At 36.1% G+C, this 11,972-nt stretch overlaps 1 protein-coding gene across 1 annotated transcript in view; it reads left to right on the forward strand.

The window, feature by feature from the left end:
• Nucleotides 1-5,168, forward strand: part of DZIP1L (DAZ interacting zinc finger protein 1 like) — a 63,730-nt gene extending 58,562 nt beyond the window's left edge. Inside the window, 2 exon segments of the mRNA XM_044669149.1 lie at nucleotides 903-1,042; nucleotides 4,683-5,168. Coding sequence (XP_044525084.1) covers nucleotides 903-1,042; nucleotides 4,683-4,877 — 335 coding nt within the window. The 3' untranslated portion in view covers nucleotides 4,878-5,168.
• Nucleotides 5,169-11,972: the final 6,804 nt, after the last annotated feature.

The following is an 11,972-nucleotide window of genomic DNA, read 5'->3' on the forward strand; positions in this document are numbered from 1 at the left end:
TTACCTTCCATCTTGGAATCAATACTATATATTGGTTCCAAGACAGCAGAGCAGAAAGGGATAGGCAATGGGGGTCAAGTGACTTGACCAAGGTCACACAGCTAGGAAGTGTTTGGGGCTAGATTTGAACTCAGGACCTCATGTCTCTATGGCCTGGCTCTTATTACACTGAGCCACCCAGCTGCCCCCAAGAAAAAAGATCTTAAAAGGTTATCACTGTCCCTATTTGTCTAATGCACTTCTGAAAACATGAGTTTGTAGCCTGCCCTTAAAAATATTTAGAAAAGAAAAGTCCTAATATACTTTTTTTTTTGCTTTCTATCCCTTTCTCATAGAGGGAGAATTTTATATTCTTCCTTATGTCATTTAAGTAGAATTCTTCTTGTTGGAAATAAGAAGGACTTAAGGAAGAGTCTGGTCATATAACATCTGTATACTATTCAGTGAGTTATCACAATAATTATTTACAATAACTAACATTTATTAAGCTTTCTTCTATGCAGAGTTAGAATTAGTGAATAATAATGGAAAAAGACTTGGAGTAAGGAAGATCTGAGTTTAAGTTCTGCCTCAGACCTCAGATATATAGTAGGTATATGATCATCAATAAATCACTCATCTTTGCAACTCACCCAAGCAATTAATTCTGAGACTAAATTGCAGAGTTGTTGCTGTTCTACATCAGTGGAGGGAATTTCATACCAGCACAATAGTAAATATAATAAATATTTGTTGATTGATTTTTCAACAAACAAAACTTTTACTTCTTCCTCTTCCTAATTCTTCCTTTTTTCTTTTTACTCTTTTTTTTCTTTTGATCTGTTTTAAAGATTGACTTAAAGAGTAGAACATCGGCTTACTAGCCTTTTATCACTAATCTAAGTCCTTTGGCTCCTACTTAGGAACTCGAGTCCAGTCACTGGCCAAAACTCTAGAAAAACAGTTAATTGCTCCTGGAAAGAAGCCTGCTGGAGGAGTGAGTATTTTCTTAGCCTCAGATGCAGGACCATCTAAAACAACCACCTCAGTAAAGAAGCTGCAGGTAACATATGAAGAATTTAACACAGGCAACACAAGTTCCTTTATAAGTTAGTCATTTACCTGTAAGTTATGAACACTCACAGAAGCAATTAGGATGAGGATTCCGTGAGTTTGAGGAAATTAAAAATGAGAATATTTGGTCAGGTTTTCCTACCTATTTCAGATCCTTCCTTTGGTTGTAAATGCCTCTCCAAATGAGTGATTGTATGGTAACCTTAGCATCAACCCCAGGGAAGAAAAAAGGAAATTCTAGCATAAAACTCATAGATCCAAATGAGATTTATTAAAGGACATTTTTTATAGCAAGTTAGAGAAGGGAGTGAAATACTGGAGGGCTACCAAATCTGCATATAGATTGGGATGATGAAATAGTTGTTCCTTATACTAGGGTGATGTGGCAGCTCCAAAGATACTTTCCCAGATGGCTTTCATTTTTTTGCATAGGAAAAGTCCAAGAATGACTAATGTGGAAATTTGTTTTGCTAGACTATCTTTTCATTTTGGAGGAGGGGTGAAGAGAGGTGAAAAAAGAGAGAAAATAAATTTCTGTTAATTGAAGTAAAATTAAAGCTTGATGGATGGTGTTTGCTGGGGAGCAAGATGTCATAAACATAAAATGCCTCCATTTCCTGATCTGTTCTTTGGTATCTTTAAGTTCAGTAACTGAGTAGAATGAGAATATGGGAGTAATTTATTGAATGTTAGATAACAAAGGGATGTGGGTCAATCAGTCAATGAATATTTATTAACCACCTACTAGACAGTCTTGTTCATCGAGGTGGTGCAGTGGGCAAAGTGCTAGACCCAAAGTCAGAAAGACCTGAGTTCAAATTTGTCCTTTGAACTTAATAGCTATGTTACTTGGGCAAGTCACTAATCCTGTTTGGCTAAGTTTGTCATCTGTAAAATGAGCTGGAGAAGAAAATGGCAAATTGCTCTGGTATCTCTGCCAAGAAAAAAACCCAATTGGGATGACAAAGAGTTGGACACAACTGAAATGACTGAACAAAAACAACAGATGATCTTAGCTATGATGCTGATGCTGGGTACTTCAGAGTCATTTGGACCCAGAAGGACAAATTGATGAGGTTATAATTAGGAAAAAGAGGGTAAGACTAGCTAGTTTTATATTTAAAAACAAATGAACACTTAAAGGATTCATTTAAATTATCTGGCAAATGCCAGAAGAAATAGCCTTGATTTGCTTTCCCAAGTAAGGAATCAAAGATCTAATAGAAGTGCTTAATTAATTTTTTTTTCTTGGTAAGGGCAAGTTTTTTAAAACCTTTTTCTTAGATTCCTTATATAGTATATAAAATAGATGTAATAGTACTTATATTATTGATCTCATTGGGTTGATGTGAAGGAAGCATGGTGTTGATTTAAAACCTTTTGAAGTAGGTTGGGTTTTTAACATGTCCGAAGTCTAAGAAACACAATTCCAAAGTTCCCTCTTGTCACTATGGTAGTTGCTCCATTTCAAATATGTCAAAGAGAGCCATAATATGATTACATTTGTTTGTGTTCTTCAGGTTATTTGTTGTCACTCTCTAAATATACTGGGAATAACTTCAATTATTATCTCTTGCTGTATGGCATAGATTCATCCCCCAAAGTGGGCTGCAGAACAAAAGCTTCCCCCTCATGCCACTGATTTCCATATTTAACTAGATATTTCCATGGGGAAAAAATTCACCAGCAGATGGTGTTGAAAACTTTTGGTGAAGAAATCTTGGTTGGTATGCTGTGTGTTTAAGTACTGTGACTATAAATAAAACAGTTCAGAACTTTTTATAGCATCTTGTAGTATTTTCTGAACTCTGAGAAGCTTCCCTATACCATTGTCTTAGACCCCATAGGATAAATTTTGTTGTTGTTCAATTGTTTCGATTGTGTCTGTATTTTTCATGACCTCATTTGGCTTGTTCTTGGTAAAGATACTGGAGTGGCTTTTCTATCTCTTTTCTAGCTCATTTTACAGATAAGGAAACTGAGGTAAACAGGGCTAAGAGACAGATAATAAGTGTTTGAGGCCATATTTGAATTCCTGAAGATGCCTTTCCTGCCTCCAATCCCAGTGCTCTATCCACTGTGCCATCTAGCTGCCCTATAGGATAAGTTAGAAGAAGTCTTAGAAAACAACTCTAACTCTCCCATTTTATGTCTGAGGAAATGGAACTCAGCAAATTGAGCAACTTCTGTAAGGTCACATAGGTAATACATAGTGGAGCAGGCAGTCAAACTTCCCAGAACACCAAAATGTTTCTTATGCTTAGATATCCCTTGCCTCTATAGTCACGGCTTTTTTTTTTATCACTAATATCACTGACCTGCAATATCATACTTTACTAATAGACACTACTATCCCAGCACTTGTTGAAAAATTTAGCCAGCCTGAAAAAAATTCCAAGTTCAAAACTTCAGTTCATTTGCCTTTGTGAAATTAATTGGTTTGCTCCTTCACCAATTCTACAAGCTCCAAAGTCAGTAAAAACAAACAAACTAGTTACAGGATCACAAATATGGAAGGAAATAGTATAGAGACCATCTTGTCCAACCCTCTCATTTCAAAGACTAGGAAATGGAGACTTAGAGATGAGGTGACTTCTAAGTTCATATAACAAAGTAGTGACAAACCTGGTGTTAGAACCTATATCTTTTGACTTCTAGTCATTATGCTGTTTATTGTCACTGTAATAGTTCTCCTACAAAATTGACATCAATTTGAAACAGCTAGGTCTTAGTGGATAAAGTTCTGCATTTGGATTTATAACAGTGATTCCCAAAGTGGTCACCACCACCCCCCGGTGGGTGCTGCAGTGGCAGGTGATGGCCACAGGTGCATTTTACGAAAAAGGTAGAAACATTAATACATATATCTTTCCTATTAATTGCTATTAAAATTAAAAATAATTTCCAGGGGGCGCTAAGTAATATTTTTTTCTGGAAAGGGGGCAGTAGGCCAAAAAAGTTTGGGAACCACTGATTTAGAAAGATCCAAGTTCAAATCCTTTTACTTACTGATTGTGTGACCATGGACAAGTTGCTCAGCATATAACTGCTTTTTCAATTATTCACCTGTAAAATAGGGGCAATAATCTGCAAAATGGAGATAATGGCATCTACTCAGGGGTTCTTGTGAGGATCAAATGAAATAATAACATGTGAAATGCTTTATAAACCTTAAAATTCAACATAAATACTAGCTATTATTGGCTATTCTTAGCCAAATGGGTTGTTTCTTAGATATACAAAGTACAATAGAAAATTTAAGAAGCAGTTTCTTTGTTTGTTTTCAAACCCTTTCCTTCTGTCTTAGAATCAATACTAAGTATAGGTTCCAAAGCAGAAAAGCAGTAAGGGCTAAGAAATTGGGGTTAAGTGATCTGCCCAAGGTCACACAGCTAGGAAGGGTCTGAGGCCAGACTTTCCCCATCTCTAAGCTTGAGTTTTTATCCTTGAGCCACCTAGCTGCCCCTCAGAAGTAGTTTCTAAAGTGAATGGCATCTGAAGGAAAGGAAAAAATGCTCTTTCCTCCTAAATAAATATTCTGACTTCATTTTAATCTGGATGTAGTATATACCCTGACTGCATTGTCCCTCAATGATAAGATTCTTTATTCTTTCCTATTATCACTACAGTTTTCCGAAGATGACAGTGACTTAGATATTTCCTCATTGGAAGAGATTCTTCAGGATATAGATGTAATTGAGAAGAAAAAACAGCCACAGCACCTGTCCAGGTCTCAACCAGTCGAGAAACTTGGCAGGACTTCCACAGATTCTCAGAGAACCAGTGTCTGGAGTTCGAGTAGCTCCCGGGTTGTGGGCTGGTGATTGGCATAGACATGACTCCCAAACTGTGGGGAGACAGTGTCATCCAAGGGTCTCTTTCACAATAGCAGCAAGGAATGTCCACTTTATATGCCCTTACCCTTTAAGTCACACATTTCACTTTTCTTTGTGGGCATCTTTCTTTATACATCACTTCCATTTCAATACAATTAAATAAACATTTATTAAGCACCTATTATGTGTTAAATCCTATTATAAGCCTTGGAGATTAATTAAAAGAAAGACAGTCCCTGCCCTAAAGGAGCATACAATCTAATAAATTTTCTTAATTCATTTATGACTATGTATCTTCTTTTTCCTGTCCCCAGTGAGCCCATCCCTTATAACAGATTAAAAAGAAAAAGAGAACAATATGATTGACTAGAACCAATCAATATAATATCTAAAAGTGCATCCACACTCATAGTTCTCCTACTTGTGCAAATAAAGGAGGGAGGTGCATTTTCTCAATTATTCTTCAGAGTTAAATTTGGCCACTATAATTATGTTCATATCTTACTACAACTCTTCCCTTTTGGAGGAAAAAAGTAGAGAACAAGAGTGTGTAAAAAGCATATAGATAACTATTCTTTCATAGTATTGTCCCAAATATCTCTGCTTCTAGAAAAGTACTTCAGCTATGTCCTCCTCAGACCATACATATGGCAGGGAATATATCAAGGTCATAGAAAAATCCTATGTAATCTCCCCAGTCCTTCTCGAATGTTCTTATTGATCAAATCAGGGATGAAAGAGGGAGGAGCAAGAGAGAAGTATTCTCTTCACCCTTTATTTATTTATTTTTTATGGCTCATTTTTTAATTAAATTTTTTAAGTTTTAGAATATTTTCCTATGGTTTCATGATTCATGTTCTTTCCCTCTCTCCCAAACCACCCCACCCCTCCCTGTAGCTGATGCATAATTCCACTGGATTTTACATGTATCATTGATCAAGACCTATTTCCATATTATTTATAGTTGCACTGGGTTGATCGTTTAGTGTCTACATCCCAATAATATCCCCATCGACCCATGTGTTTAAGCAGTTGTTTTTCTTCTGTGTTTCTACTCCCACAGTTCTTTCTCTGGATGTGGACAGCATTCTTTCTCATAAGTCCCTCCGAATTGTTCTGGATCATTGCATTGCTGCTAGTAGAGATGTCCATTATGTTTGATTGTACAACAGTGTATCAGTATCTGTGTATAATGTTCTCCTGGTTCTGCTCCTTTCACTCTGCTTTTCATCCTTTATACCAACTATGAGTTACAAATTGTGTGGATCTTACAAATTTACATGGATACTGTTGTCTTTGTTATGCTTTTTGCTCTCTTTCTAGGTTTACTTTCTTATTGGAGAATGAAAAATGCCCATTATTCAACAGGTATAATGGTGCCCATTCAGCCTTTATAATATGCTAGCATCAGAGTTTAAAGCCTTTCCCCTAAGTCCCGGCTGTTATGGGTTGATAAATCTTACCTCTTCTAAAAGTCAAATTCAAGAGAGAGAGAGACAGAGAGACAGACACAGAAGCAGAGAGAGACAGTACAATTAAAGAATGGCAGTGGCATATGTAGAGATTGATGTGAAAGAGTATCTCTGGGGAGATTTGTTTTTAGAAGTGACCATTATAATATTTTAGGTTCATAAATATATCTTTTGTATGTGTTTTTGGAGCCCCTTCAAGAACTGACATTTGCTTTTTTGTGTGTATGATGTTCTTCCCTACTTCCAACACTTTCAAATATATTGAATTCCTTAATTCTTTATAAAGATTTCTTAAAACTTCAGGCTTCAAAGTTGAAGGTTTTTAAAAAATCACATCTTTTCAATAGTTTTTTACTCACTCAATATTTAGTCAATACAACTCACTTGTCTCATAAATGTGTCTTTGAAAGTCCTAACAAACTCTCAATTTGAGAAAGTTCTTGAATTTTCCCAATATGTGTGCACAAACATTAATGTTGAGATTTTAAAGTCTGAGGGGTCATATATTGATTTTTCAATGGCTTGGAAAAGACAATTGACTGAGATAATCTAGCATTGATATTTTGCTATTTTGGAATCAGTATCAGATTAATTTTTATTTTAAAAAGAGTTTGAATCATTAGCTCATACTTATTATAATTAGCTTGTTTTGATTACACAGACAGGACTCAGAATATACAGAAAAAATTACAAAAATAATTATTTATCCAGGATTCTAGAATTATGTTTATAAGCATAAGCATACTTGCTTGAATCTTTAATTCTGTAGTCAGATATTTTGCATCATGAAGGTATATAATTTATATATTTATCTTCCCCCAATCACCCCCCCCCCACACACACACACACAAAAGCTTAAAGGACATTTTATAAAAGGATTCAAAAGAAATACTTTAGGAGTTAGGAGACATGAATTTTGGTCTTGAGCATTTGATGCTATCTGTGTGACCATCATTAAGGTCACTTAATTCTTTTCCTTTTCTGTAAATTGGAGAGGCATCCAAGCCTGTTACAGCCACTTTGGCACTTAGGAAGCTCTCACAAAAGAGTCAGATGGGCCAGGAATGATAAAATGTGTAGGACTTTAAAACAGGAACATGTTAAATTCAAGCATTGCAAGACTGGTAGTTGGTAGGGACAAAAGCAAAATGACTAGAGGAGTTACTAGAACTAGAGTGTTATTGTGTTTAGACCAAAGCAGGAGGAGAAAGGATTGTTATTGCTACCATTCTCTGGACTTGGCACAACCAAATTTATCAAGCCATTGCCACTTATCCTGGTTGATGAATGAGGGTACTTGAATTCTACATGATTACAACGGGAAGTTCATTGATATAGATGAGGTCAGTGAGTTTTGTAGAGTGGAATGGGTTCTTGCTTTGAGCATGTGATTGACTTCTGATTTCTTCTGTCACAGATAGAGATATCATCAGAAGCTAATGTTAGAGTCCCTGAATCGTGCTCTTGAACCTATACCATGTGTGTTGAGGGGGCTGCTCTCCTCCCCTTCTCCACTGCTCCTGAGGACATTTTTCACTTCACCCACCTCTCTGCCCAGCAGCTCAATGGGAGTGTTTCCTCCCTCCCCTCTCTGGGGTAAGGAAGTGGCTCACGTGTAGCGTGAGTTTGGTCATTTGGTTTCTGTTTTCTTTTTTTAAGTTTTTCAACTTTATTTCATGATTTTTTTATTTGAAAATTTTTATTTATTTAATTAATTTAGAATATTTTTCCATGGTTACATGATTCATATTCTTTCCCTCCCCTCCTCCCACCCCACTCCCATTACCAATGAGGAATTCCACTGGGTTTTACATGTGTAAAGACCTATTTCCATATTATTAATACTTGCTTTAGGGTGATCACTTAGAGTCTATATTCCCAATCATATCCCCAGCAAACTGTGATCAAGCAGTTGTTTTTCTTCTGTGTTTCTACTCCCACAGTTTTTTCTCTGGATGTGAATAGCATTCTTTCTCATAAGTCCCTAAGAATTGTCCTGGATCATTGCATTGCTGCTAGTGGAGAAGTCCATTACATTTGATTGTGCCACAGTGTGTCAGTCTCTGTATATAAGGTTCTCTTGGTTCTGCTCCTTTCACTCTGCATCAATTCCTGGAAGTCTTTCTAGTTCACATGGAATTCCTCCAGTTCATTATTCCTTTCAGCACAGTAGTATTTCATCACCATCAGATACTGCAACTTATTTAGCCATTCCCCAATCGAAGGGCATCCCCTCATTTTCCAATTTTTGGGCACTTGGTTTCTAAAAGGTTCCCATCACTGTTCTAGAGCTTCAAGCATGGAGAATGGAAGTTTCTAAATATAAAAGATTCCAGACTATCATAGACACTGTTGCTGGGAATCACAGAGGATGAAGTCCAAAACCATTCCCTGTTCTTTATTATTGAATGAGGTTTATAGACTGCCATCAGTGATGGGGAATTCTGACCTCTAATTAGCAGAATTAGTCTTCCCATTCTCATTATTCTATAATGTGAGAATTCTTTAATTCCATGATTCCTTAATAATTTCATACCGTGGCTTTCTAGAGAGGATGCCCAAGTTTCTTCAAAAATGGGAGGGAAGTAAAATATATTCAATGTACAAACACTAATCAAATATTGGATAGGTAGTTTATTCTTACTCATGAAAAGGAATGCTAAGCATAGAAGAAGCATGATGTACATGATCCAAATAATTAGAAAGAATTCAGTAAGTTATAACTATGTTTCCAGGCTGTTGGGATCCTGGCAGTTAAGCATCACCAGGATATAAAAAGGTTTGGAAGGTGGTTAAGCGGGCATTCACAATTCTTCTTCTTTTGGCCATTGCTTGTTCATCTCCTGATATAAGCCCCATGACAAAATGGCCATATGGTTCAGTCCTTTTGGTGGCCTCTCCCTCTGCTTCTGCTGCTTCCTCTCCTATCATCCACTGCAAACTATAGGGACACTATAAACATTGCTTTGCTTTATTATTATTTATTATTTGTATTATTTATTATTATTGAAATATACTATGTCTCTAAAAATCCTGGATATGGAGCACCTAGCATGGGGTGCTCATTTCCCTAAGATTAGGAAAGAACAAACATAAAAAGGCAGAAGCAACTATGGCCCTATGGAAGGTAAGTGCAAGACAGGACAATTGGCCCTTTCCCCACCTGATTCTTGAGATAATTCTAAGCAGTCATTCTTTACAAACATAAAGGAGGAGAGAAATAGTAACTATTTTCCTACAACTTCTGAGTCTTCCCGTTCTTTCAGTTCAGTATCCAATTCTCTAACTGGCATCAACAGTGCAAGCCTTTTGGTTATGAGATATACCTGCCTAGGAAACTTCCCTCCAACCTGCCTTGTAGTTATCAGGAATGATGATTCTCATTCCAAGGGAGTAGCTAATGTAACTAGTGTTACATTAGTATGGAAGATTCCAATAAAGGGTAAGCCTATTAGATTACTATCTAATTACTAACTAAGAAGGTTGTTGGGGCTAAATTAAAGGCAGCTTGCTTCAAAAAAGACTAGGTCCTTAAAACCATAGTGCTGTGTGTTACTGCAGGGAGATAGAATGGATTGAATTCAACAAATATTTATTGCCCACTATGTTCAAAGACTAGATGACCTTTAAGGCCTTTCTAGCTCTAAAATATAGGATAAAGAAAACAAATTATCTATCGCCCTTGTATAAAATCAATGTAGAAAGGTCAGAGAGAGTGATGAAGTTGACTGGTAAAAAGTAAAATGCCTCAGTGGGAGCTCATGAGCTATGGTTTAGAGACATTTCTGACCCACAAAATACTCAAAATGGGTAGCTGCTTGTGGACCCAGAATGGGAGCCTTGCCCCTGTAAAACTATAAAAGCAACATCTTTCATTAATACACACAGGGTGACATTTACTGCTACTTTTAAACTTTAGGTTTACAGATTCAATAGCTTCAGTAGTGACTCACTGTTCAAAAGAACTGCATCTACAATTTAGGTAGTAATAACTCATAGTATAATAGGAGTATAGATTTAGAACTGGAAGGGACTTTAGAGATCATTTTGCCCAATGCTTAATGCTTTCATTTATAGATAAGAAACTAAGTCCCAGAGAAATTGTATCCTGGCCAAAAATTACAGAGATAGTAAATAGTAGAATCAGGATGTGAACCTGGGTTCTCTGTCTCCAAAAGCAATGCTCTCTCTTTGGTTCATATTCTTTAGGTCTAAGTCACAGGAATGATTAATATGTAGATGAACAACCTTTTGTTGTTGTTGTTGTTTAGTCATGTCCAACTCTGAGTGACTATATTTGGAGCTATCTTGGCAAAGGTGCTTGAGTGGGTTGCCATTTCCTTCTCCAACTCATTTTTTTAGATGAGAAACTGAGACAAATAGAGTTAAGTGACTTGTCCAGGGTCATAGAGCTAATAAGTTATCTGAGGCCAGATTTGAAATCAAGAACAACTTTTATTACTTAAAAATATATGTAACTTTCTTATAACAACTGAACTTAAGTAATCTTATGCTCCATGTTTAAAAATAATGCACGAATTTCATACCTTGAAACAAAATAGAAGCCTAGGTTTGCTTCATCACATTTATCACTAAATTTCATGAGAAGGTCTCATAATTGTGTGTTTATCTTAAGACTCAGGAAGTTTGGCTGTAATAGGAATTGTGGCAGGAACTAGGAAATGAATGTGCTATGTTTATCTTCCTACTTCGAGTGATTCTTAATAAGATGGATGAAATATTTTAAAATGGAAGATGGAAAGAAAAATATTCTAGAGTCATCATCATGGAACCAAATGCAATGTGAAGAGTTCAGAGAGTATAAGAACAGCATGGTAGAAATGAGAAAAAACAAAGATTTTGCTTTTGGCATATGGGAATGGACCTATGATTTCCTTGCTAAAGGGAACTCCCAGTAAAGAAACTCCCACACATGCAGATTAGTACCTCGCCACAACTTAAAAACTGGTACCACTGGGAAGTTAAGTGACTAGAGTCACAAAGAAAGAATGGATCAGAAGTAGAATTTGAATTTCTCCTCCTGACTCTGGGTCTGGCTCTATCCATTATGCCACAATATCTTTTAGGTCTTTAGTTAAACAACAGAAATTAGGCTATTTTCAGGGAGAGTAGTACTGGGCCCTCTGAAAAAGGAACATCCTACCTTCATAGAAAAGTTCTCCAGAAATGGATTGGGCTGTTTTATTAAGTAGAGAGGTTCCTATTACTAGAAGAATTCGAGCAAAAGTCTGATAGCCACCAGTCAAAGATATTATGTGTAGAGTTCTTGTATTGGATGGTTAGTTGAATTAGTTTATTTAAAAGGCTCATTTTGACATCAAGATTTAATGATTCTATAATCTTTAACTGTTATTAATTGCAACTTTATTTAACTTAGGACTTATTCTTAGACAATTATTAGAATGTTACTTTCTAAGTTACCCTGAATGTTATTTTGGAGTCCAATACAATTGAGTTAGTACTCAATAATTTAGCATCTGAATCCAACTTCAAAGGATCAAATTATTCTTCTTTAGTTCATTAAAAATAACTAAAAGGAAGAATTTAGTTTTCTTGTCTAGCCATTAGATATACTTAGAAGTCTTCCATT

This window comes from Gracilinanus agilis, chromosome 3 (genome assembly GCF_016433145.1).
Source record: "Gracilinanus agilis isolate LMUSP501 chromosome 3, AgileGrace, whole genome shotgun sequence".
Lineage (NCBI taxonomy): Eukaryota > Metazoa > Chordata > Mammalia > Didelphimorphia > Didelphidae > Gracilinanus > Gracilinanus agilis.